The sequence below is a fragment of the Silene latifolia genome, chromosome 1 (assembly GCF_048544455.1).
Source record: "Silene latifolia isolate original U9 population chromosome 1, ASM4854445v1, whole genome shotgun sequence".
Lineage (NCBI taxonomy): Eukaryota > Viridiplantae > Streptophyta > Magnoliopsida > Caryophyllales > Caryophyllaceae > Silene > Silene latifolia.
Genome location: NC_133526.1, coordinates 24429634 through 24457033, shown reverse-complemented (window position 1 = coordinate 24457033; position 27400 = coordinate 24429634). Strand labels below are relative to the sequence as shown.

The following is a 27400-nucleotide window of genomic DNA, read 5'->3' as shown; positions in this document are numbered from 1 at the left end:
GAATTAACCTGTTCGATTTCAGCCTCAAAAAACGAGTTTTAACACATTTTTCACGATAATCCAGTTTGGCGAATCTTTGGTTTGTGTCACACCGGCACCCCCAAATGTCTTCCGTTGGTGCTCAAATTTTGCGTGGCCGCTTTATCGACCCGAGTAACTTTCTATGCGATTTTCGGAGAATTTTGTTCCCGGAATCCCGAAAAACCGTGTATTATACACTTCTATTTCGGCCCGTTCGAAAGGTCGTCGAGGACCACCGCTTCTTTTTCTTCCTGTTTTTCAATCACGTGCCGAGCTTATTTCAGGAATTAACCTGTTCGATTTCAGCCTCAAATAACGAGATTTAACACATTTTTCACGATAATCCGAGATTCGGCGAATGCTTGTTTGTGGCACACCGGCACCTCCAAATGTCTTCCGTTGGTGCTTAAATTTTGTGTGGCCGCTTTATCTGACCCGAGGAACTTTCTATGCGATTTCTGGAGAATTTTGTTCCGGGACCCCGGAATCCCGAAAAACCGTGTATTATACACTTCGATTTTTCCCGTTCGTTCGGAAGGTCGCACGGACCTGTTTCTTTTTCTCCCTGTTTTTTAATCACGCGCCCGAGCTCATTTCAGGAATTAACCTGTTCGATTTCAGCCTCAAATAACGAGCTTTAACACATTTTTCACGATAATCCGAGTTTCGGCGAATGCTGGTTTGTGGCATATCGGCACTCACAAATGTCTTCCGTTGGTGCTCAAATTTTGCGTGGCCGCTTTATCTGACTAGAGGAACTATCTATGTGATTTCCGGAGAATTTTGTTCCGGGACCCAGGAATCCCGAAAAACCGTTTATTTACACTTCAATTTTCCTAGTTCGGAATGTAAATGCTAGGACCTGTTTCTTTTTCTTCTGTTTTTCAATCATGCGTCCGAGCTCATCTCAGAATTAACCTGTTCGATTTCAGCCTCAAATAACGAGTTTTAACACATTTTTCACGATAATCCGAGTTTCGGCGAATCTTTGTTTTGTGTCACCGGCACCCCAAATGTTTTCCGTTGGTGCTCAAATTTTGCGTGGCCGCTTTATCGACCCGAGGAATTTTCTATGTGATTTCGGAGAATTTTTTCTAGGAACCGGAATCCCGAAAAACCGTGTATTATACACTTCAATTTGATCGTTCGGAAAGTCTTAGGACCTGTTTCTTTTTATCCCTATTTTTCAATCACGCGTCCGAGCTCATTTCGAGAATTAACTGTTCGATTTGACCTCAAATAACGATTTTTATCACATTTTTCACGATAATCCGAGTTTCGGCGAATGCTGGTTTGTGTCACACCGGCACCCCCAAATGTCTTCCGTTGGTGCTCAAATTTTGCGTGGCCGCTTTATCTGACCCGAGTAACTTTCTATGCGATTTTCGGAGAATTTTGTTCCGGGACCTCGGAATCCCGAAAAACCGTGTATTATACACTTCAATTTGGCCGTTCGAAAGGTAAATGCAGGACCCCGCTTCTTTTTCTCCTTGTTTTTCAATCACGCGTCCGAGCTTATTTCAGGAATTAACCTGTTCGATTTCAGCCTCAAATAACGAACTTTAACACATTTTTCACGATAATCCGAATTTCGGCGAATGCTGGTTTGTGGCACACCGGCACCTTCAAATGTCTTCCGTTGGTGCTAAAATTTTGTGTGGCCGCTTTATCTGACCCGAGGAACTTTCTATGCGATTTCTGGAGAATTTTGTTCCGGGACCCCGGAATCCCGAAAAACCGTGTATTATACACTTCGATTTCAGCCGTTCGGAAGGTCGTACCGGACCCTGTTTCTTTTTATCCCTATTTTTCAATCACGCGTCCGAGCTCATTTCGGGAATTAACCTGTTCGATTTCAGCCTCAAATAACGAGTTTTAACACATTTTTCACGATAATCCGAGTTTCGGCGAATGCTGGTTTGTGTCACACCGGCACCCCCAAATGTCTTCCGTTGGTGCTCAAATTTTGCGTGGCCGCTTTATCTGACCCGAGTAACTTTCTATGCGATTTTCGGAGAATTTTGTTCCGGGACCCCGGAATCCCGAAAAACCGTGTATTATACACTTCAATTTCAGCCGTTCGAAAGGTCGTACCGGACCCTGCTTCTTTTTCTTCCTGTTTTTCAATCACGTGCCGAGCTTATTTCAGGAATTAACCTGTTCGATTTCAGCCTCAAATAACGAGCTTTAACACATTTTTCACGATAATCCGAGTTTCGGCGAATGCTTTGGTTTCAGGCACACCAAGCACCTCCAAATGTCTTCCGTTGGTGCTAAAATTTTGTGTGGCCGCTTTATCTGACCCGAGGAACTTTCTATGCGATTTACGGAGAATTTTGTTCCGGGAATCCCGAAAAACCGTGTATTATACACTTCGATTTACCGTTCGGAAGGTCGTACGGACCCTGTTTCTTTTTATCCCTATTTTTCAATCACGCGTCCGAGCTCATTTCGGGAATTAACCTGTTCGATTTTGACCTCAAATAACGAGTTTTAACACATTTTCACGATAATCCGAGTTTGGCGAATCTTGGTTTGTGTCACACCGGCACCCCCAAATGTCTTCCGTTGGTGCTCAAATTTTGCGTGGCCGCTTTATCGACCCGAGTAACTTTCTATGCGATTTTCGGAGAATTTTGTTCCCGGAATCCCGAAAAACCGTGTATTATACACTTCAATTTCAGCCGTTCGAAAGGTCGCACCGGACCGCTTCTTTTTCTTCTGTTTTTCAATCACGTGCGAGCTTATTTCGGAATTAACCTGTTCGATTTCAGCCTCAAATAACGAGATTTAACACATTTTTCACGATAATCCGAGTTTCGGCGAATGCTTGTTTGTGGCACACCGGCACCTCCAAATGTCTTCCGTTGGTGCTTAAATTTTTTGTGGCCGCTTTATCTGACCCGAGGAACTTTCTATGCGATTTCTGGAGAATTTTGTTCCGGGACCCCGGAATCCCGAAAAACCGTGTATTATACACTTCGATTTCAGCCGTTCGGAAGGTCGTACCGGAACCTGTTTCTTTTTTTCTCTATTTTTTAATCACGCGTCCGAGCTCATCTCAGGAATTAACCTGTTCGATTTCAGCCTCAAATAACGAGTTTTAACACATTTTTCACGATAATCCGAGTTTCGGCGAATCCTGGTTTGTGGCATATCGGCACTCACAAATGTCTTCCGTTGGTGCTCAAATTTTGCGTGGCCGCTTTATCTGACTAGAGGAACATTCTATGTGATTTCCGGAGAATTTTGTTCCGGGACCCAGGAATCCCGAAAAACCGTTTATTTACACTTCAATTTCGGTAGTTCGGAAAGTCGTCTAGGACCTGTTTCTTTTTCTCCCTGTTTTTCAATCACGCGTCCGAGCTTATTTCAGGAATTAACCTGTTTGATTTCAGCCTCAAATAACGAGCTTTAAAACATTTTTCACGATAATCCGAGTTTCGGCGTATGTTGGTTTGTGGCACACCGGCACCCCCAAATGTCTTTCGTTGGTGCTCAAAGTTTGTGTGGCCGCTTTATCTGACCCGAGGAACTTTCTATGTGATTTCCGGAGAATTTTGTTCCGGGACCTGGGAATCCCGAAAAACCGTTTATTTTACACTTCAATTTGATCGTTCGGAAGGTAAATCTAGGACCTATTTCTTTTTCTCCTGTTTTTCAATCACGCGTCCGAGCTCATTTCAGAATTAACATGTTCGATTTCAGCCTCAAATAACGAGCTTTAACACATTTTTCACGATAATCCGAGTTTCGGCGAATTCTGGTTTGTGTCACACCTAAGCACCCCAAATGTCTTCCGTTGGTGCTCAAATTTTTCGTGGCCGCTTTATCTGACCCGAGGAACTTTCTATGTAATTTCCGGAGAATTTATTTTGGGACCGGAATCCCGAAAAACCGTGTATTATACACTTCAATTTCAGCCGTTCGGAAGTTTTTACCGGACCCTGTTTCTTTTTATCCCAATTTTTCAATCACGCGTCCGAGCTTATTTCGCGAATTAACCTGTTCAATTTCAGCCTCAAATAATGAGTTTTAACACATTTTTCACGATAATCCGAGTTTCGGCGAATGCTGGTTTGTGGCACACCGGCACCTCCAAATGTCTTCCGTTGGTGCTCAAATTTTGTGTGGCCGCTTTATCTGACCCGAGGAACTTTCTATGCGATTTTCGGAGAATTTGTTTCGGGACCCCGGAATCTCAAAAAACCGTATATTATACACTTCAATTTGACCGTTCGGAAGGTCGTGAGGACCTCGTTTTTTTTTCTCTCTGTTTTTCAATCACGCGTCCGAGCTCATCTCAGGAATTAACCTGTTCGATTTCAGCCTCAAATAACGAGCTTTAACACATTTTTCACGATAATCCGAGTTTCGGCGAATGCTGGTTTGTGGCATATCGGCACTCACAAATGTCTTCCGTTGGTGCTCAAATTTGCGTGGCCGCTTTATCTGACTAGAGGAACTTTCTATGTGATTTCCGGAGAATTTTGTTCCGGGACCCAGGAATCCCGAAAAACCCTTTATTTACACTTCAATTTCAGCCGTTCGGAATGTCGCAGGACCTGTTTCTTTTCTCCTGTTTTTCAATCACGCGTCCGAGCTTATTTCAGGAATTAACCTGTTCGATTTCAGCCTCAAATAACGAGCTTTAACACATTTTTCACGATAATCCGAGTTTTGAGTAAATGCTGGTTTGTGGCACACCAGCACCTCCAAATGTCTTCCGTTGGTGCTCAAATTTTGTGTGGCCGCTTTATCTGACCCGAGGAACTTTCTATGCGATTTTCGGAGAATTTGTTCCGGGACCCCGAAATCTCAAAAAACCGTGTATTATACACTTCAATTTCAGCCGTTCGGAAGGTCGTACCGGACCCTCTTTCTTTTTCTCTCTGTTTTTCAATCACGCGTCCGAGCTCATCTCAGGAATTAACCTGTTCGATTTCAGCCTCAAATAACGAGTTTTAACACATTTTTCACGATAATCCGAGTTTCGGCGAATGCTGTTTTGTGTCACACCGGCACACCCAAATGTTTTCCGTTGGTGCTCAAATTTTGTGTGGCCGCTTTATCTGACCCGAGGAACTTTCTATGTGATTTCCGGAGAATTTTTTTCTAGGAACCCGGAATCCCGAAAAACCGTGTATTATACACTTCAATTTCAGCCGTTCGGAAGGTCTTACCGGACCCTGTTTCTTTTTATCCCTATTTTTCAATCACGCGTCCGAGCTCATTTCGGGAATTAACCTGTTCGATTTCAGCCTCAAATAACGAGTTTTAACACATTTTTCACGATAATCCGAGTTTCGGCGAATGCTGGTTTGTGTCACACCGGCACCCCCAAATGTCTTCCGTTGGTGCTCAAATTTTGCGTGGCCGCTTTATCTGACCCGAGTAACTTTCTATGCGATTTTTGGAGAATTTTGTTCCGGGACCTCGGAATCCCGAAAAACCGTGCATTATACACTTCAATTTCAGCCGTTCGAAAGGTCGTGCCGGACCCTGCTTCTTTTTCTCCTTGTTTTTCAATCACGCGTCCGAGCTTATTTCAGGAATTAACCTGTTCGATTTCAGCCTCAAATAACGAGCTTTAACACATTTTTCACGATAATCCGAGTTTCGGCGAATGCTGGTTTGTGGCACACCGGCACCTCCAAATGTCTTCCGTTGGTGCTAAAATTTTGTATGGCCGCTTTATCTGACCCGAGGAACTTTCTATGCGATTTCTGGAGAATTTTGTTCCGGGACCCCGGAATCCCGAAAAACCGTGTATTATACACTTCGATTTCACCGTTCGGAAGGTAAATGCGGACCTGTTTCTTTTTATCCCTATTTTTCAATCACGCGTCCGAGCTCATTTCGGGAATTAACCTGTTCGATTTCAGCCTCAAATAACGAGTTTTAACACATTTTTCACGATAATCCGAGTTTCGGCGAATGCTGGTTTGTGTCACACCGGCACCCCCAAATGTCTTCCGTTGGTGCTCAAATTTTGCGTGACCGCTTTATCTGACCCGAGTAACTTTCTATGCGATTTTCGGAGAATTTTGTTCCGGGACCCCGGAATCCCGAAAAACCGTGTATTATACACTTCAATTTCAGCCGTTCGAAAGGTCGTACCGGACCCTGCTTCTTTTTCTTCCTGTTTTTCAATCACGCGTCCGAGCTTATTTCAGGAATTAACCTGTTCGATTTCAGCCTCAAATAACGAGCTTTAACACATTTTTCACGATAATCCGAGTTTCGGCGAATGCTGGTTTGTGGCACACCGGCACCCCCAAATGTCCTCCGTTGGTGCTCAAATTTTGCGTGGAGGCTTTATCTGACCCGAGAAACTTTCTATGCGATTTCCGGAGAATTTTGTTCCGGGACCCCGAAATCCCGAAAAACCGTGTATTATACACTTCGATTTCAGCCGTTCGAAGGGTAAACAGGACCTGTTTCTTTTTCTCCCTGTTTTTTAATCACGCGTCCGAGCTCATTTCAGGAATTAACCTGTTTGATTTCAGCCTCAAATAACGAGCTTTAAAACATTTTTCACGATAATCCGAGTTTCGGCGTATGTTGGTTTGTGGCACACCGGCACCCCCAAATGTCTTTCGTTGGTGCTCAAAGTTTGTGTGGCCGCTTTATCTGACCCGAGGAACTTTCTATGTGATTTCCGGAGAATTTTGTTCCGGGACCTGGGAATCCCGAAAAACCGTTTATTTTACACTTCAATTTCAGCCGTTCGGAAGGTCGTACCGGACCCTATTTCTTTTTCTCCCTGTTTTTCAATCACGCGTCCGAGCTCATTTCAGGAATTAACATGTTCGATTTCAGCCTCAAAAAACGAGTTTTAACACATTTTTCACGATAATCCGAGTTTCGGCGAATGCTGGTTTGTGTCACACCGGCACCCCCAAATGTCTTCCGTTGGTGCTCAAATTTTTCGTGGCCGCTTTATCTGACCCGAGGAACTTTCTATGTAATTTCCGGAGAATTTATTTCTGGGACCCCGGAATCCCGAAAAACCGTGTATTATACACTTCAATTTTAGCCGTTCGGAAGTTTTTACCGGACCCTGTTTCTTTTTATCCCAATTTTTCAATCACGCGTCCGAGCTTATTTCGCGAATTAACCTGTTCAATTTCAGCCTCAAATAATGAGTTTTAACACATTTTTCACGATAATCCGAGTTTCGGCGAATGCTGGTTTGTGTCACACCGGCACCCCCAAATGTCTTCCGTTGGTGCTCAAATTTTGTGTGGCCGCTTTATCCGAGCCGAGGAACTTTCTATGCGATTTTCAGAGAATTTTGTTCCGGGACCCCGGAATCTCGAAAAACCGTGTATTATACACTTCAATTTCAGCCGTTCGGAAGGTCGTACCGGACCCTGTTTCTTTTTCTCCCTATTTTTTAATCACGCGTCCGAGCTCATCTCGAGGAATTAACTGTTCGATTTCAAACCTCAAATAACGAGCTTTAACACATTTTTCACGATAATCCGAGTTTTGCGAATCTTTGGTTTGTGGCATATCGGCACTCACAAATGTCTTCCGTTGGTGCTCAAATTTTGCGTGGCCGCTTTATCTGACTAGAGGAACTTTCTATGTGATTTCCGGAGAATTTTGTTCCGGGAATCCCGAAAAACCCTTTATTTACACTTCAATTTCGGCCGTTCGGAATGTCGTCTAGGACTGTTTCTTTTTCTCCTGTTTTTCAATCACGCGTCCGAGCTTATTTCAGGAATTAACCTGTTCGATTTCAGCCTCAAATAACGAGCTTTAACACATTTTTCACGATAATCCGAGTTTCGGCGAATGCTGGTTTGTGGCACACCGGCACCTCCAAATGTCTTCCGTTGGTGCTCAAATTTTGTGTGGCCGCTTTATCTGACCCGAGGAACTTTCTATGCGATTTTCGGAGAATTTGTTCCGGGACCCCGGAATCTCAAAAAACCGTGTATTATATACTTCAATTTCAGCCGTTCGGAAGGTCGTACCGGACCCTGTTTAATTTTCTCTCTGTTTTTCAATCACGCGTCCGAGCTCATCTCAGGAATTAACCTGTTCGATTTCAGCCTCAAATAACGAGTTTTAACACATTTTTCACGATAATCCGAGTTTCGGCGAATGCTGGTTTGTGGCACACCGGCACTCCCAAATGTCTTCCGTTGGTGCTCAAATTTTGTGTAGCCGCTTTATCTGACCCGAGAAACTTTCTATGTGATTTCCGGAGAAATTTTTTCTGGGACCCCGGAATCCCGAAAAACCGTCTATTATACACTTCAATTTCAGCCGTTCGGAAGGTCTTACCGGGCCCTGTTTCTTTTTATCCCTATATTTCAATCACGCGTCCAAGCTCATTTCGGGAGTTAACCTGTTCGATTTCAGCCTCAAATAACGAGTTTTAACACATTTTTCACGATAATCTGAGTTTCGGCGAATGCTGTTTTGTGTCACACCGGCACCCCCAAATGTTTTCCGTTGATGCTCAAATTTTGTGTGGCCGCTTTTTCTGACCCGAGGAACTTTCTATGTGATTTCCGGAGAATTTTTTTCTAGGAACCCGGAATCCCGAAAAACCGTGTATTATACACTTCAATTTCAGCCGTTCGGAAGGTCTTACCGGACCCTGTTTCTTTTTATACCTATTTTTCAATCACGCGTCCGAGCTCATTTCGGGAATTAACCTGTTCGATTTCAGCCTCAAATAACGAGTTTTAACACATTTTTCACGATAATCCGAGTTTCGGCGAATGCTGGTTTGTGTCACACCGGCACCCCCAAATGTCTTCCGTTGGTGCTCAAATTTTGCGTGGCCGCTTTATCTGACCCGTGTAACTTTCTATGCGATTTTCGGAGAATTTTGTTGCGGGACCCCGGAATCCCAAAAAACCGTGTATTATACACTTCAATTTCAGCCGTTCGAAAGGTCGTACTGGACCCTGCTTCTTTTTCTTCCTGTTTTTCAATCACGCGTCCGAGCTTATTTCAGGAATTAACCTGTTCGATTTCAGCCTCAAATAACGAGCTTTAACACATTTTTCACGATAATTCGAGTTTCGGCGAATGCTGGTTTGTGGCACACCGGCACCTCCAAATGTCTTCCGTTGGTGCTTAAACTTTGTGTGGCCGCTTTATCTGACCCGAGGAACTTTCTATGCGATTTCTGGAGAATTTTGTTCCGGGACCCCGGAATCCCGAAAAACCGTGTATTATACACTTCGATTTCAGCCGTTCGGAAGGTCGTACCGGACCCTGTTTCTTTTTCTCCCTGTTTTTTAATCACGCGTCCGAGCTCATTTCAGGAATTAACCTGTTCGATTTCAGCCTCAAATAACAAGCTTTAAAACATTTTTCACGATAATCCGAGTTTCGACGAATGTTGGTTTGTGGCACACCGGCACCCCCAAATGTCTTCCGTTGGTGCTAAAATTTTGCGTGGAGGCTTTATCTGACCCGAGAAACTTTCTATGCGATTTCCGGAGAATTTTGTTCCGGGACCCCGGAATCCCGAAAAACCGTGTATTATACACTTCAATTTCAGCCGTTCGGAAGGTCGTACCGGACCCTGTTTCTTTTTTTCCCTATTTTTTAATCACGCGTCCGAGCTCATCTCAGGAATTAACCTGTTCGATTTCAGCCTCAAATAACGAGCTTTAACACATTTTTCACGATAATCCGAGTTTTGGCGAATGCTGGTTTGTGGCATATCGGCACTCACAAATGTCTTCCGTTGGTGCTCAAATTTTGCGTGGCCGCTTTATCTGACTAGAGGAACTTTCTATGTGATTTCCGGAGAATTTTGTTCCGGGACCCAGGAATCCCGAAAAACCGTTTATTTACACTTCAATTTCAGCCGTTCGGAATGTCGTACCGGACCCTGTTTCTTTTTCTCCCTGTTTTTCAATCACGCGTCCGAGCTTATTTCAGGAATTAACCTGTTCGATTTCAGCCTCAAATAACGAGCTTTAACACATTTTTCACGATAATCCGAGTTTCGGCGAATGCTGGTTTGTGGCACACCGGCACCCCCAAATGTTTTTCGTTGGTGCTCAAATTTTGTGTGGCCGCTTTATCTGACCCGAGAAACTTTCTATGCGATTTTCGGAGAATTTGTTCCGGGACCCCGGAATCTCAAAAAACCGTGTATTATACACTTCAATTTCAGCCGTTCGGAAGGTCGTACCGGACCTGTTTCTTTTTCTCTCTGTTTTTCAATCACGCGTCCGAGCTCATCTCAGGAATTAACCTGTTCGATTTCAGTCTCAAATAACGAGTTTTAACACATTTTTCACGATAATCCGAGTTTCGGCGAATGCTGTTTTGTGTCACACCGGCACCCCCAAATGTTTTCCGTTGGTGCTCAAATTTTGTGTGGCCGCTTTATCTGACCCGAGGAATTTTCTATGTGATTTCCGGAGAATTTTTTTCTAGGAACCCGGAATCCCGAAAAACCGTGTATTATACACTTCAATTTCAGCCGTTCGGAAGGTCTTACCGGACCCTGTTTCTTTTTATCCCTATTTTTCAATCACGCGTCCGAGCTCATTTCGAGAATTAACCTGTTCGATTTCAGCCTCAAATAACGAGTTTTAACACATTTTTCACGATAATCCGAGTTTCGGCGAATGCTGGTTTGTGTCACACCGGCACCCCCAAATGTCTTCCGTTGGTGCTCAAATTTTGCGTGGCCGCTTTATCTGACCCGAGTAACTTTCTATGCGATTTTCGGAGAATTTTGTTCCGGGACCTCGGAATCCCGAAAAACCGTGTATTATACACTTCAATTTCAGCCGTTCGAAAGGTCGTGCCGGACCCTGCTTCTTTTTCTCCTTGTTTTTCAATCACGCGTCCGAGCTTATTTCAGGAATTAACCTGTTCGATTTCAGCCTCAAATAACGAACTTTAACACATTTTTCACGATAATCCGAGTTTCGGCGAATGCTGGTTTGTGGCACACCGGCACCTCCAAATGTCTTCCGTTGGTGCTAAAATTTTGTATGGCCGCTTTATCTGACCCGAGGAACTTTCTAGCGATTTCTGGAGAATTTTGTTCCGGGACCCCGGAATCCCGAAAAACCGTGTATTATACACTTCGATTTCAGCCGTTCGGAAGGTCGTAAATAGGACCTGTTTCTTTTTATCCCTATTTTTCAATCACGCGTCCGAGCTCATTTCGGGAATTAACCTGTTCGATTTCAGCCTCAAATAACGAGTTTTAACACATTTTTCACGATAATCCGAGTTTCGGCGAATGCTGGTTTGTGTCACACCGACACCCCCAAATGTCTTCCGTTGGTGCTCAAATTTTGCGTGGCCGCTTTATCTGACCCGAGTAACTTTCTATGCGATTTTCGGAGAATTTTGTTCCGGGACCCCGGAATCCCGAAAAACCGTGTATTATACACTTCAATTTCAGCCGTTCGAAAGGTCGTACCGGACCCTGCTTCTTTTTCTTCCTGTTTTTCAATCACGCGTCCGAGCTTATTTTAGGAATTAACCTGTTCGATTTCAGCCTCAAATAACGAGCTTTAACACATTTTTCACGATAATCCGATTCATAGGTTTTAACTCAAATCTTAATGAGCAAGTATTAGGGTATATGGTAGAAAATCCCTATTTTTATTCTTTTTTTTAACCCCCATCTTGTCAAATAATGTGAAAAAGTAGCGTTCGAGGTGTGTTGACGGATAATGTATAGAGTTTGAGGTGAATATAAGGTGGGTCTGAAGTCTGAACAATAAAGAACTAATAAAATAGTGGAAAACTAAAATGGCAGATAATCGTACCCTTAGAAATGCTTTTAATGAGCAAGTTAATCATCCACACTTAATTTGATATATTTGTCAACTAATAATTGACTCCCTCCTCGTTTGTTCACTAAAAATTGGCAAAAAAATTCTGATTTGTGACGGATCAAATAAAACTCACATTGGTAGATAAAGTCAAATGATTTGTGACTCCCTAGGGATCGACTATATTTTTGTCTTATCTACCTATGTAGGTGATACTTAACCCGTCAGAAGGGAGACTTACTGAAAAATTTGACACAAATAATTACATTAGAAAACCGACTTGCACTCTAAGAATACACATTAGTAAGCTAATAAGGAAAAATCATAACACATCCTAGTGCGTTTTAAGGGCAAACATTAGAAAAATCGATATTAATCCCCAAGTACCGGTCATTAGTTAATATCTTATGAATTTTAACACAACGACCAAATAAAGATAAGGGGGCCAATTATTAAATGATAAGTGGACTAAATTGAGTGTGGAGGATCCAGCTGCCCATCAAACACATCCCTAAAATAAAAAGACAAACAATTTACTGAGCACAAATTCTTATTTAAGATGAACATTATCCGTCTCAAGCCTAAAACGGGTCAAATAACTACCACTTTTATAGATAAGACAAACCAAAATGCCTATATATTAGCAAAAGTCTTGTTTTTATATATGTAAATGACATGTGTTTGACCCGTTTTAATCTTAAGACGAATATATAATCCGTTTTAAGAGAGACTTATTGTTAACTGAGATAGCCAAAATAAAATAGGCAAACAAATGACCGAAACCGAGTGGTATATAGTACACGTAGGCAAGAGTTAGTTAAAGCCTTAAAGGAGGCGGGAAGAAGAGGAACCAAAAAAAATGCTCAAACTTTTGATAGCTCTTATAATCATCAATTTTTCCCTAACTAAATACTTGTCATTTGCATGACAGTTAAATTAACAAATTTCTGTTCATCTTTGTCACACATGCATAATGCATGCTTTCATAATATTCTATTTTTAGCTATTAATTTCCCATTATTGTATTTTTTTAATCTCCATCTAAAACTTTCATTTTTCTTAATTCCCAGATAAAATTATTGCAAAATTACCCAGATTTCTTTCAATTTTGTTTGAACAAATTAATTTGGGGCTGTTGATTCCCTCTTGGTTTCCTCTTTTTCCAGTGGTGGGATCAACAGTCTCGTCATTAATTAATTAATTAATTAAATTAATTAATTTTCTGGGTTTAATTCTTTGTTCAATCACCATTATCTTTGGGTAATTAATTTCTCACACTCTTTATTTAACTTTTTAAATTGCATGCCTAAATATATATATTATGTTACCCAAATGATGGTTTTTCTATGAAATGTTATGTTTATGTTACATTTGCAATTTATGGTCATGGTGGGAATGTTGTCATATCTGTTTCATTTGATTGTATACGTTTTTCAAAATTCTTTCCACGTGTTTTGAAAACGTATACAACTAATTAGATTACCCTATTTGAAAGGGTTATGCTGAATTTCTTTTGTTTGTGGCATATTGAATTTGAAGTTCATTTATTGCTATTGGTATAAATGATTAACATTTTCATTTTCATTGGAGGCTTAGAGCTAATCCATGACCTAATAGTTGCTTTTGGGAATAATAGAATAAAGCAAATTGGAGCTCTAAACGTCTACGCCCTCTTATATTGTGAATCAATATTTGGAAAATTGAATTCTTGACGTACTTTATTGATTATTATATTGTTTTTTGTACCAACCGAGGGTAAGGTTAAGGTTGTGTTACTTGTGTATGCACGACGGCATAAAAAATGAGTCTTTGAGACATGTGAATTATCTTTTGTAGATTTAGTTGTTGAGATAGATAACACATTTCAATGAATTGTGTAAAATTGAAAAACTAGTTTGTATGAACAAGTTTTGTTAACTAATTACACTTTATTGAAGACAATGATCATGCATATGCATTAGATGATTAGATGGGGGTTATTCAAAATAGTGACCTTATTGTATCTACATGCTAATATAACTTGTAAAATACTCTCTCCGATTCAACTGATTCTTTACGTTTCTGTTCATGTTTCTTTTCAGTGTGTTGCGTGATAACCAATTATCTCAACAAATATTCATGAACATTGGAAAAAGCTTCAAGTTATTGTTTGTCAAGTGATGGAAACTAAAACTGTAGCTGAAACAACCGTCACTAAAGAAGCTGAACATTCAAATCAAGAAGACAGACTACGGTCGTCTTCTGTTTCATCTCCATCATCAGTCAAATCAGCATCCTCTGAATTTTCATTTGAAGATCCATATCAACTAGACATAAATGATCATGGTAAGTTCATTAAACACATAAACTAGGAAAATACGAGTATTTATGAAACCTGCGATTTTATTTTGACAGCCTAATATTTTATAATGACGGGTTTTGATCTCTTGTAGGTAGCTTTGCTCTTGATAATGAACAGTCCAGCAAAAATGCTCCTGGTAGTGCATCAACTATAGAAACAGCTCCAGCTCAGGTGATGGAGCAACCTCCAGATGAGTCGGGTTATAGGATTCCATCTCGTGTTTTTGCCAGCAACAAATCAGGCACCCCAAACCAGGATTGGAGCACGGCTTCTAATGAATCATTGTTCAGTATTCATACTGGAAATATGAGTTTCACTAGGGACCAGTTTAACTGGTTGCTGAAATCGGGGGAACTAGGTATGTACGGACCAGGAGCAGGACCTGGTGATATACGGAAATCAGGAGAACTCCCTCCGCCTTCACCTAGAATCGTGCTCAAACCAGGGGAACAGAAACCCAAGGAGCAAATGGCGCCTATGCCCCCTCCGGTTACACCTAAATCAGGAGAACAGATTATCGCTAATCATTTTAAGCCATCTGCAACACCTCCACCTGTAGTTAACAGACCACCTGATGTTGAGGTAAAAAGTTCACCTAAGGTTAATGAGGCTGCTGTAACTCCTGATCCAAAGCCAGTAGTTACGGAGAAAAAGAAAGGTAGAACTGTGTCCGATGAAATACCTCCTTCAGCCGGTGCATCTCCTCACCATTCTGATGCAAGCGGTCAGTCATTTGCATTTCCAGTGTAAGTTGGCAACATACTCTCTTCTTTTTTCCTTTCATTGAACTAAGTATCGTGCACATAACATTAAATGACAATTTATGGGTAGTCCTTCAAACCAAGAAGGTGAGCCACTAGTTGTATAATGTGCAATTTCCGATATCAGACTTAAAGAGCACTAGACAGAATGACTGGTTGTAACTTTGAATCAATTGCAGGCTTGCACAAATTGAAAGGGATAAATCAGTAAATTCAGGTCAAAGTCGCGCAGAGCCAAAGAATACATCAGATCCTGAAAAGGAGGGACCAAAAACACCAACATCAGCTGCTTCGCCCGCTCCTGCATCGTCCTCCTGGTTGTCCTACTTCTCTTGTTGTTTTCGTCGTTGATACATCATAATTCATACATGTAATGAAGCAGATAAATTATGGAGTATTTATCAATGGAAGCTATAAATTAGTGTTTAGTTTTTTTTTTCTTTTTTTTTTTTCAAGTATATTTTGTTATATTTAGAATACACTTAATTTCCAGGTAGATTTTGTGAAAAGTAGTTTGTCTAATTCATTTGTATTATAATTCTCAATCAACTATGTTATGTATCAGTATTTATTCATAGTCAGATTTTGAAAATTTCAATTTTTCGGAAACTAGTTTGAGAAACAGGATTTTTCTTCAAATTCAGAAATTTTACAACAGATGGAACCGCAAAAGGTTAATAAAGCCTAAAAATATAACTGCTCCTTTTCTAGATTAATAGTATGAAGCGTCACAGACAAGACAGGACAAAATCAGAAAGATTCCAACATTCGAAAGTACAATTATGCTTAAGATCTTCAATCATATGTACAATTCAGGTACAGTATATAACTACTGAATTTCTTGCTGGCTTCACTTGTCAGACATCTAAGCACCAAAACTATCAGCAGATGCTGACATCTACACCGCGATTATTTACCTAATGATTGATGTACTGTGGATAGCTAAAGCATAGCTAAAGTAAATCTAAATGCTGAAAGATTAGCTACAGATAGTAAACCTAAATGCTGAAAGATTAAGCTACAAGCATAGCTAAAGTATCGGTAGTAAGTATATAGGATATGGGATCATCAGTAGATGATCTCCTGTGGCCATTCCGCTTCCCTTCTCAACTCATCTCTTGTTTTGATAATCAGTAGATTATCTCATAGACATCAACACACGTACCTTCTTTTCCTCCTCGACTCTCTTTGCAGCTGGTGTTCTTTCTAATTTCCGTTGATCTTCCAGCCAGGCTTCCCTGACCTTTTCAATTGAGTTCAGAAGCTTCTTCTCTGGGGTCAAGAACTCAGAAGAATCGATAGTCCAGTCAGCATTGCCGGTCTTCATTATCCACATCTGACTGGCTGGTGAGGGTTGTGGCTTGAAAGTAATTGTGGGCACGGGTGTCGAAGCATCAATTTCTGGCACACGCTGTATATTTCCTGGTTCAGCGTTGTTATTATCTTCTTGCTGAGCTTCTGTGTCTTGGTTCAAGCCAAGTTCTGCTCTCCTGCTCTCTATGGCCTGTTACCCTCGTCAAATCAAAATGATGTTATTGGTTATCCTTATAACTAGGCCTCGCCAAACTGACTTGACCCAAGACCCAAACAGAACAGCCAGAACAAAACCTGTAACCCAAATTGACCCAATCCGAAATGACCTAACCCAAAACTATATGACCTGTAAAAACCAAAGAGATTAACTTCAAACTGCACTTAACAATTTCTATATATGAAATACACAGTAACAAACACGCCACGGTTGTGTTAAGAGTAAATCAGACTTCAAATATCCCAAGTACTGACATGACAAAGATAAGACACATTTGGCAGGCCGACCAATGCAAACAAGTCACGGTTTGAGTGTAGCTTCATTGCCTAAATCTTCACTGTCACTATCATAAGCAGAGGATCTTGATCCCTCAACCCAACTAGCTTGAAATGTATAGAATCAGAATGTGGCTAAAGTTGGCAAATACTTATTGAATGCAGGACATCATACCGACCAGAAGCTACACGAATTTTAGGTGGAAGTATTAACTTTTCTTCAACATAGTTCCATATTAGTACAGCACATAATATCAATGGTGAGTTTATCTTTATCCCTATCAAAAATCTATATAATTCATAGTAACATGTCAAAGTTTCTTAGATATACAGACTCGAAGACAGGTCACTACAATTATGAAAAGGGTCCTCAATAGTCGAAAGCTAAGATAAATTCGAGATGTTCAATTGTACCTGAACTAATTCATACCCAGCAATTATAACACTAAAGTACCAAAGATGCATTTCTAATGGGTGAAAGTTTGAAAGACATTTCTTAGGCCGTCGCAAATCTTCTGATATATCACATACCATTACAGTACAGCAATTCACTACCTACACCAACAACATTACCCCACTGACTCAATGGCCGGCACAAATTAAGGGATGGGAAGTCGGATGTACGTTGCCTTACCCGTGTTAGCAACAAACAGTAATCAACTATAAAAACCCCAAATCATGCAGCACATTGAACACTTTACATACAGTAGATTGCGAAATGCACAATAAAATAGCCAAGAATCATTACCCTCATAATTCCAGTAATGTCCCTAAGAGGAGTTCTTGGGTACCAAGAAGGCAATTGCCTCCTTCCTCGGCCACCACCACGTCGAGCACCAGTAGTCCCCGGTGTTCTTGTATCCCGGACACCCACTGCCGCTCTCTGTTGGTTGCGGCCTTGCCCAATTCCCCCTCTCTGGACCCCAACTGGACTCCTTGTTGATCCACCACCACGGCCGCCACCATTTCCTGGTGCATTCCTAAACCCATAACCTGATAACCCGGCTCGTCGCAACCCTGGTTCATCTACAATGATGTTCACTCTACGGGGTGCTTTATCTAGAAGGGTAGAAATGTCAACTGGCCTTGACAACCTATCTCTTGATGCTGGTATAGGCATTTTTTTCGCCGATTCTTAAAACCCTACAACAATTCAATATTAAAACCAATTGAGAATCAACAAGAACTTACAGAAATATTCGACGACAAAAAATCGGAGTATGCCCAGATAAAATGCAAGTACACAAGGCTTATATTCGACCAAATTCAGAGAAATGAAATTAGACCCACGTGAAATTAAACACAAAGATGATTCTTTTATCTTCGAAAAGGCGAAAATTTGACAAGAAACAATGAAACAATATCTCTTGACGCTGGTACAGGAATTTGTTCGCCGATTATTCAGAATCTTGAAACGAATCGTTTCCAAATTCAATTAAATTAATTTGCCACAAAAAACATTTAATAATCATATGATTGATAACGACCCACAAAAGCAACAACATTCGACGACAAAAATCGAAAAATACCCGGATGAATAAATTAACGAAGAACTGAACTGAATTGACCCAATAAAAGTAATAACATTCGAGGACAAAAACCGAAACATACCGAGATAAAATGCAAGTAAACAAGGGCTATACATTCAACGGAATTCACAAAATTGAACTCAGACCCACATAAAATTAAACACAACAGACGATTCTTAATTTTCGTAATGGCGAAAACTTTGAGAAGAAAGAAAGAAATGAAGCGAGACCCAGAAAAGAAAACGAAAAACCGAACTGAATTGAACTAAAATCCGACAAAAATATGAAGTCAGACCCAGATGTAATGTAGCGAAACAAATGATTATTTTCGTAAATGGGGAAACTTTGACAAGAAACAAAGAAATGAAGCGAAACCCAGATAAGTAAACGAAGAACTGAACTGAATCGAACTGAAACCCGGAAAAAATACGACGAAGTGAAAAGGGGTACATACCGAAATGTTGTGTGTATTGATGTTCTAGAGAGAGAGAGAGAGAATGAAAGCAGAAGTGGCAAAGAATAGGGAGAGGAGTAGAACAGGGTTTTGTAGTCGTGAAATGTGATTAACTTCAGAAATGTGCTTAGTTTAGATTAAAGTTTTAATTTTAATTTTAATTAAAATTTAAGGAGAGCGCGATTTTACGATTTGAATTTGAGATAGTAAAAGTACAGCTTTGCCCTTTGGTTGACATTTTGGGCTAATTGGGGACTAAATGGACTTGAATTGAGTGAACTTGGGTTTATTTGGTGTTAGTTGTGGCCTGTGGGATTGTGTAGTAGTAGATTTGTCAAAACGTAAAAAGTTCATCTACGTTGTTAGGTCGGGTTATTTCGGATTTTAACAATTCGGGTTAGATCGTGTCTGACCGAGAAATGTTGGGTTGTAGCCATTTTTATGATGTTTTTCGCTAAATTATTTAGGGATAATGATCAGTTTATGACAATTAACATTTGTGTCAGGTTGAATAGGAGGGTTTAATAGAATTTCAAAAGACCTAACAAAATTGACTGGACTGAACCTAAATTGAGGACTTGAAACTCTAAACCCAACCTGACCTGATAATTCATTATTGCATACCGATCGTTATCCCCAAATATTTTGAGATAAGAACTAACCTGAAACTGACTTGACCCGAATTCTTACAAACCCCAAGTGACCCAACCTAAACTCCACCCGATTGACTCATTTACCCCGGGTCCTTTGTTAGGGTGTGGGTCAAGTTATTTGGGTCGACCAGTTTTTCCAGGCCTAGGTATGTTATAGGCTTATACGTCGTCGGCATTTTACAAACATCGTAGAATTTACTTCATCCCTTCCTAACGTGTAACTCCCCGGCCCAAACCTAGGGTCGGGAGCGGTCACTCACGATAGCTTGTCGGACTGTGTACATGATCCACATATCAACACGGGTCCTTTCCAGCTCATTTTGTTTTCACTCATGTGCATCCCATAAAACCTTCTAAGGAGTTCACCCATCCTAAGACTACTCTCAATCAAGCATGCTTAACTATAAAGTTCTTTCGCATGGATAACCAGAAAAGAAAGTGCACTTTATTGATATGAGTAATACTTTCAATCCATTTAAGCACAAGTCAGATTTTAGGTCAATCAATGAACCTCTTCAATGGGGTACCCACCCGAATAACGTCTTCGATTCAGCGAAGTACACTCTCTATTTGTGCATCAATGGAAAGTACACTCTCTATTTAACTCAACATTGCATGTATTCTTTTTCCGTCCATTAAACTCCACTATCTTGCACCTTTCATCATCATTGTTGTGTTAAGTTTAACCATGAAAACTAGATCCATTTTGGTATTAATTGAAAAACAAAGTGAGATAGCGAATTCTTATGTAAGACGATCTTAAACAAGAATTTGTGTTACTTTTTAGGTGAATTCACCCTAAACAAGTCCCCCATGTAAAGGATACATTAGATTTAACACAAATCCAACAAAAACCTACGAACATCTCCCTTCTTATGCAACAGTAGTATTTATTTTCCTTTCATTGCTTACATTTTCGGATATTAAGCTCATACGCTCTTCTCATCAAAATATAGTCTAGTAGTTTACCAAAATGAGACGTGTAACATAATTCAACACGTCAGGATTTGGGCTGTCAAAAATGATTTTTACTACTAGGCCAATGGTTAACAATTCTAACTTGCAGGTTAAAATCCTAAATCATATTTTGAGTTGATCATCATTCAAATACACCATTGATTAATCTACAGTAACTAGTCAGATGATATAATGCTTCAGATTTGACCGCCTTTCCTCTGCATCTTAAACCTCGAAATCGGTTTTGAAGGCTGCATAAATAACATTATTATGAGTTTTCTAACATCATCATAACCAAAAATAACAACCATCAAAGTTCATAGCAAGCGGTAATACACTAATTTATTGTAAAACCACCTTGCATTTTACCTATATATGCTCACAAAACTTCATTGACTACCTTTTTTTTAGAAGGGCATATTTTTACACAGGACCAATTGTGTATAGCAAACATTAGGAAGAATGTCTACCTCCTGACTAGTAGTCTCTTTCTTGGAGTTAGTTGGCACATCAACCGTCCTCTCTACGATTGAGCCACTGAAGGCCTGCAAGTGATTAAGAAAATAGTAAAGCGAATATATAAAGAGCAACTCCGTCCACTGAAGTCTAGATGTAATGATGTATAGTTCGATTGAATTTACCTTCAGACTATTGATAGCTTGCCTTGACATTAGACTTCCAGCATCTTGATTAGACATCGAGGCACCAACCTGGCATAACAGAATGAAAGAAACAGATGATATCAAGGAGAACAACAAGAACCATATTTCACCCACAACATAAGTAGTTTCAACAGTTTCTAATCAGCCAGGATTTAAACTCAAGGCAAAAACCTGAAATGGCTTTCAGGAAAAGAAAGAGTGAAAAACAAGCCCTCGAATTTAATTTGTTTCTCATCACTAGCCCATTTTCATTCTCCCAATTTCCATTTTCTTCTCACACTTCTCGATCTTAAATCCAGATATTTTGTTGAAGAATGGACCTTTTTAGTACTCCCTCCATCCCATTATTACTAAAATATTTACAATGAATAAGAGTGTAAAAAGTAAAACATGATAATAAAATATTTACATTCATCGTGACAGTCTTTCATAAACTTTTTTCCGAATGAAAAAAAATGAATATAAATGGAGAAAAACCGAGTCAAAGTGGTGTCTTGGACAGTGTAGTCAAACTAGGAAGATTATTATGGGATGGGGGAGTATAAAAGAACACACACCAAGACTTAAACAAAGAACAAATGCAGAAGATTTAGATCAACCAAAGATCAACTTATTGGTACCTTGGGTTTTGACTTTGATACTGGCTGAACACTGGTCTTCAACACAGTTGGAACATTTTCAACAACTGATTTACCCACAAGGGTTTGTGGTAAAGCTTTCGTAAAAGAGGACTCATCTGCTTATAAATGTCAAAATGTAAAAGATAAAATTAGTATTTAGAGATAAAGCACTAAGCACCAACAAAGACAGTTATTGCGATTGTTTGGCCTCTGATAACCCAAGACATTACATTTCAAACCCCGACCATCAAAATGCAGATTGATGATATCAGAGATGTTTCAGTTAGGTTCCACTTTTCAATATAAATATAAGACCAGACAGGTCAGAGCTGCACAAACTAAGTGCCAGTGGGCCATGAACTACATTACTCCGTATTTGAAAGCAGATAAGAAATCATTCTGAATGAAGCAACATACCTTTACGTATTGGCAGCCAACTCGAATTTTTCTGCTACACAATGGAAAAAAAAGGGTAAAAGAAGTTATGCTATCCGCGGCATGTGTTAAAAGTAGTTAAAGATTCACTTTCAGGCACTCGCAACCAACGGAACACAATTAAGAATACAGTCCCGCCAGAACAAAAGTTGCTTAGTACTTACATTTGATGTCGCAGCAACTTCTGGATGAGAAACATCAGAGAACACATTGCCATAAGACCTTCCATCTGAATGCTCTTTGTCCTAATTGTGAAAGTTAAGAGTTGTAGAGAGTTAACAACAGGCGATGCCTTAAAGAGGTTTCAATTACATAATTTCAAAGGGACTGGAGCTGTTTATAACTCAGTAAAGTAAATGACTTCTTGTCCTCATAGCTTTGCTGACTTCACCACTCTATTTCTTTCTAAAAACGAGTAAAGTTGTAGCTCAGTCTTTCAATTTTGAGCAGCAGAAGATATCTCTCGATACATTTTACACAACTTTTTCTTAACTCTCTTTATGTCAGTATTATATTAAGCATTGTATTTAATGTGATTTAGGGATTAACAAGAGTCTAATTTCATCAAAGGTACGAAACACGTATCTTAGTTGATTACAATTTTAAAATCAGGTGTTGCTTTCGGATGACTCACCTGAGTATCAAGATCTTCATCATATTTATCTTCATCCTGATGTTCAATATCTTCTAATTCAAGTTCTTCTTTCTCAAGCTCATCAAATCTAGCCATCATACGAGCATATTCTTGGTCATCAATTACTCCAGTTGCACTATCCGCTACAGACACATTAGGTGCATTTGAATTTTCTTGGCCTTGAACTGCATATGAACGCATACAGTTTAGACAGTAGCTTCTACAGTCGACTTGTAATTATTCCACTCAAGTTCTTACCAGCATAGCAAGAAACTATTAAGAGAGCATGCACAATTCAACATATTAAGATTCATACCCCCATCATATTAATCTATTAAAGAAATCTAATCCCATACATTCAAGGCTTACCAACCCATCCCCTTTCATATGTGCCGGTAAATATGTAATGATATAGAGTTGAAAGGAAAGAAAAATAACAACATTTCTCCTATCTATAATGGGGTAAGGGGCCGAATGTGAGCAAAGCTGTTTTCAGAATGACCCGTAATTAAAAAATTGCATCAGAGAACATGTTACTTCACAAAAGTACCAACAATTTAACAGCCATGTTGCTTGATTCTGCCATACTCCATTGTCAATGCAAAGGAAGCAGTAGTCCAAGGAAAAAAGTTCAGTAATAAGTACGACAGAATAAATTTCTGAAGCTTCTGCAGTAAAACTAATGAACTGAAGCAAATATCATGCCACCTATGACCTACCTGATAAACAAAATACCATGTGTCTATGTCCCTAAACTACATATAAAAGTAAACCAAGCTAACTTATGAAGCAGACTTGTACAGTAGTAAACAGGACAAAGATGAACATCTTGGGCCCAAATCGTAAGGGTAACTTTTCCCCTAATTGACCTACTGTAAAATGAGTACATTCCTATAAATTATGGGAGTCAAAATGTGACATGATGTAATCGCCATCATCTTCCAAACAAGGAAGTCATGTATGTGAATAAAAAATGTCTTGCCTGAATTTGACATACTTTCTTCAAAACCTTCTTCACCACCATCATCGTCGTCATCATCAATATATTCCTCTCTGATTTCCACAAGACCCTCCTGTGTTTCACAATGGGTAACTAAATAAGCATGTGAATATTTGACATGAAAAACAATGACTAAGAACTAAGAAGTAATTCAAAAGCATGGATAACTTACTGCAGCTTCCTCGGCTGTCTTGTCAAAAAATGAAGCCTCGGTTTTGAGATCTTCAATCACAGATTTAAGTGAATCAACTTCAGAATCCAACATATTTCCTCTTCTCTTAAGAATGTCGGCAGTTTGTTTGGCTGATCTTTCAGCAAAATAGCCCTCACCTAAGAGAACCTAAGAGCCATTAATACATCATTTTATCAGAACCCCGTAGTTGTGAAGTCCATTTTACGAATAAAAGAACAATATTGGTCTTGTTAAATTAAAAACAAAAATCAGCTAGAAGTCTACAACTTACAGCAATACATCACCAAAATATACCTTACTCATGGAAACAATAATTCTTGCGATTTAAAAGATGTATTGTTGCAATAGTGAGCTAACAAAGTTGATCCGCAGTATACCTTTTCCAGAGTTAAATATTTTACCACACAAAAACATCAGCATCTTTCAAAAGTTTAAATAGCTGTCTACGCCAAATCTATCATTACTGGGCCACATGTTTTTAGTAGACCATCACTCAAGCCTTAAAGACAGATAAACACAATCCCAACCTATGAGTAAGTGAAACTCACAGGAACCTGCTCCCCTTCCCCAAGTTCAGACCACTTTGGTTTGCTTGTCCAAACGCAAGATTTTACTGCAGGGCAGTGCATAGGCTACTGAATTTCATTGTGATATTGCTAAAGATTCCAGAAGCGACATACTTACACGATTAGCCACCTATTAAATGGTAAATTACTGCCAAAAGATGTCGTCAAATAGACCAACTCATATTGCCTCACAAGTCACAAGTCACTACTAATCTAAAGTCTAAACAATAACTTCAAGTTGATCCACCACATATCAATATTTATGGTTAAAAACATACAACAGAATGACCAACCAAGTCTTGCAAAAAAATGACACTGTACTTGATCTAAAAAAAAAAAATTGTTTACCATAAATTCGTTTGTGTGAACCAATCGACCTGGAAAGAATGCAGCTTTCCCGAACGGAACCTGAAAAGAACTCAAACTATTAAAGTGAAACTCTCCTTGCGGTTGCTGGCATATTAAAAGACAGCCGAAAAAATGGAAAAAGAGGGATACCATAATCTGGTGATGCAGTTCATCAGGAAGGCGGTTCACTAAGTTGATTAGGCTGGTATTGTCATTGACAAAGCTGTGAAGGTTGTCAAGCTCCTTATACTTCTCGGTGATATTGTCCTTCACGCGCTGTGCAGCTTTCTGAGCTTCCTCAGCCGGGAACAGCGATGACAATGATGTCACTGTTCCCTTACCCCGTGCTTCCATGAGCCTCGTGACTCAGATTAAAAACAATGTGTATGATGTACGAGAGCAAAAACTACAAGCCTGTAACAAATGACCAGCACATATGAAGTTGAAGACCAATCAGATCGATCTAATCATGTTTAACAATATGCCTATGGGATATGGCGTACAAATTCATTTATCATGTAAGCTGTCAATTCAGTTATTAGAATAAACCAAAGAGTAAACGATGATATCTCTTGAATGCCTATGGCCAACAAACTTTATAAAAAGTCAGACCCATTTAGAACAAATCCAGACTCCATTCTATCATCTCTCTCACTCTCTCTAATCTTTCTTCTCCTGTTTGCTATGCAGCCCAAAGTCAGGCCAGGCCAGAGTCCAGACCCCCAAAATCATTCATCTCCGATCTTATGCCCACGCCATGAATGGCAATCCTACTTAGCGAAACCCCTCCCTCTAGATATTCATCTGAAAATCCTACTTTTACAAAAAGAATACTAGATTTATCAAGCTAAATTTACTTGGCATTAAACTAAAAATCATACTTTACCAAAAGAAAGCAAAGGCACAGAGGTGCTAGAGTTGGGAACTGTGCCAATGGAAGAGAAGAGGTTTAAAGATTTTCAATTTCATGCGCAGGAGATGGAACTATGCCGATATTCTATGGTATCGGACAGTCTTATAAAGGAGTTAAGATGGTATTACACTAGATTTTCAACATCAATCACTGGACAAAACAATCATTCAACAACATCAAATGACCAAAGCAAACATTCTCACTAAACAACCTGCATCCCTTTGCAAAATTGTAGCACAACAGTAAATCAAACTAACAATTAACACATTTACAAAACCTAATGAACACACCGAAAAGAATTAAACCGTCTTACAGAACGACACTGTCCTTTTATTGGCTAAACCCTCATCTATTACCATAATACCATCACTGAATGAGTGTGTTATATATAAAAGAACCGTCTCATACCGTAACACGGTCTTACAGCAAAAATATGTTTTTTTTAACTTAAAGATCAGAATTCTCGGAAACAAATGATTCCGACAAAGGGAGTATCTTGTTTCAATTGTAACTTGTAAGCCTTTTTAGTTGGCTAATTCTTCAATTGGACCCGTCCTACACTATAAGAGGGTTTTATAGGAGAGTCGCTCTTCAAGACTAAACAAACCAGCTGCTTTTCTCCCTAAAATCATCAGTCATCTCTAAATTTAGACACGATAACTAAGAACACTTCAAATTTCACAAATTAAAAAACAATGATATAATTAGAACTAAAGATGAAAAATAAATTGAGTAACAAATATTTACCAGGGTAAATTATCGAATTCAACAATGGTGGAAGAAAAGAAAGGGTCGAACGGTGGTGATGAAAACGAAAATCGCAGTGATAGTGAAGAGGAGGAGTTTTGGTCAATCGCAGTAGACTTTTCGGTTTTTTTAGGGGGTTGCGAAACGTCGTCGACGTTTGTAACGAATCGTCGACGTTTTTTAAAATAAAGATCATCAATACCCTTGGACTCTCTCTCTCTTTACTCTATTCTCTCCCAAAAAAAAAAAACTTTTAAAAAAATACAAGATTGCTAACTCCATTCAATGGCAAACGACCAAACATCTAAATCAACGGCTAACGACGAATCATTGGTAAGTTAACTAATTAAGTAATTAATAATCTATAAAATTGTTATTTTTTTTTCGTTTGAATCGCGCGTTGCCGGACTTAGACAGACAATAGACGGACAATGAATACAAAATTAACAGTCTAAACAAAAATTACAAGTGCGAACCAAATGAAGAAGAAGAATTCATACAAATCAAGATAAACAAAACCTAATTAAAATCAATTTATACAAACTAATTCAAAACAATTTTGTTTTCGGACTTACTTGAGAATATCAGAACAAAATTGAGAAGAAAATCGACAAGATGCGGTGCTACGGTGGTGCGTGTTGCTGCGGTGGTGGTGGTGGTGCGGCGGTGGGGTGGGTAAAGTTGAGTTAGAGAGAGTAAGGTTGAAAGAGGGAGTAGTGACTAGTGAGTAGTGATACAGAGAGGGGAGGGGAGGGGAGGGGAAGGGCAGTTTTTTTTTTTTTTTTAAACTTCGAAGACGTTTCACAAGCCGGTTTTTATTTAACCTTCTTTTGTTGGGCTAATCTCGTCTTATGCTATAGGACGGTCTATAGGAGAGTAAGTGTATGTTAAATGAAAGAGAATCTGAGCCGTTGATTTGTTATTTTGTTGGTCATCTAACGGTTTGTGATTGGAGGAGTGGGAGATTAAAAAATGAA

General features: G+C 39.6%; 3 protein-coding genes across 11 annotated transcripts; 1 reads left to right on the top strand and 2 right to left on the bottom strand.

Moving 5' to 3' along the window:
• The first annotated feature begins 12766 nt into the window (after positions 1 to 12766).
• On the top strand, positions 12767 to 15515 carry LOC141601475 (uncharacterized). Its single transcript, XM_074421764.1, has 4 exons — positions 12767 to 13064; positions 13886 to 14129; positions 14237 to 14891; positions 15086 to 15515. The coding sequence occupies exons 2-4, from the start codon at positions 13964 to 13966 to the stop codon at positions 15255 to 15257; spliced, it is 993 nt and encodes a 330-aa protein (XP_074277865.1). The 5' UTR covers positions 12767 to 13064; positions 13886 to 13963; the 3' UTR covers positions 15258 to 15515.
• Positions 15516 to 15648: 133 nt separating this feature from the next.
• Positions 15649 to 18799, bottom strand: LOC141601479 (protein GIGAS CELL1-like). Its single transcript, XM_074421769.1, has 3 exons — positions 18696 to 18799; positions 17461 to 17855; positions 15649 to 16410 (listed from the first exon to the last, which is right to left on the bottom strand). The coding sequence occupies exons 2-3, from the start codon at positions 17830 to 17832 to the stop codon at positions 16045 to 16047; spliced, it is 738 nt and encodes a 245-aa protein (XP_074277870.1). The 5' UTR covers positions 17833 to 17855; positions 18696 to 18799; the 3' UTR covers positions 15649 to 16044.
• Positions 18800 to 20354: 1555 nt separating this feature from the next.
• LOC141601445 (uncharacterized) lies at positions 20355 to 27179 on the bottom strand. Of its 9 annotated transcripts, none has more exons than XM_074421732.1 (12): positions 26999 to 27179; positions 24914 to 25177; positions 24764 to 24823; positions 23829 to 23996; positions 23639 to 23729; positions 22657 to 22841; positions 22187 to 22267; positions 22005 to 22038; positions 21588 to 21706; positions 20947 to 21015; positions 20776 to 20850; positions 20355 to 20556 (listed from the first exon to the last, which is right to left on the bottom strand). In XM_074421732.1, exons 2-12 carry the CDS (start codon positions 25115 to 25117, stop codon positions 20503 to 20505), a joined length of 1140 nt encoding a protein of 379 aa, XP_074277833.1. In that variant the 5' UTR covers positions 25118 to 25177; positions 26999 to 27179; the 3' UTR covers positions 20355 to 20502. The 9 variants fall into 9 exon arrangements, with proteins under 9 accessions (XP_074277833.1, XP_074277844.1, XP_074277841.1 ...); XM_074421743.1 differs by having other exon boundaries at positions 20355 to 20559; positions 20782 to 20850; XM_074421740.1 differs by having other exon boundaries at positions 21588 to 21703.
• Between the last annotated feature and the right edge of the window lie 221 nt (positions 27180 to 27400).

Excerpts from the sequence above, each read along its gene's own strand:
- LOC141601445 (XM_074421732.1), bottom strand. The coding sequence starts at position 25,117 with ATGGAAGCACGGGGTAAGGGAACAGTGACATCATTGTCATCGCTGTTC. Across the intron at positions 23,997-24,763 it reads TTCACACAAACGAATTTATG|GTTCTCTTAGGTGAGGGCTA; the intron begins GTAAACAATTTT and ends AATGGCTCTTAG. Across the intron at positions 22,268-22,656 it reads ATGAAGATCTTGATACTCAG|GACAAAGAGCATTCAGATGG; the intron begins GTGAGTCATCCG and ends TTTCACAATTAG.
- LOC141601475 (XM_074421764.1), top strand. The coding sequence starts at position 13,964 with ATGGAAACTAAAACTGTAGCTGAAACAACCGTCACTAAAGAAGCTGAA. Across the intron at positions 14,130-14,236 it reads ACTAGACATAAATGATCATG|GTAGCTTTGCTCTTGATAAT; the intron begins GTAAGTTCATTA and ends GATCTCTTGTAG. Across the intron at positions 14,892-15,085 it reads CAGTCATTTGCATTTCCAGT|GCTTGCACAAATTGAAAGGG; the intron begins GTAAGTTGGCAA and ends AATCAATTGCAG.
- LOC141601479 (XM_074421769.1), bottom strand. The coding sequence starts at position 17,832 with ATGCCTATACCAGCATCAAGAGATAGGTTGTCAAGGCCAGTTGACATT. Across the intron at positions 16,411-17,460 it reads ACATTACTGGAATTATGAGG|GCCATAGAGAGCAGGAGAGC; the intron begins GTAATGATTCTT and ends CGAGGGTAACAG.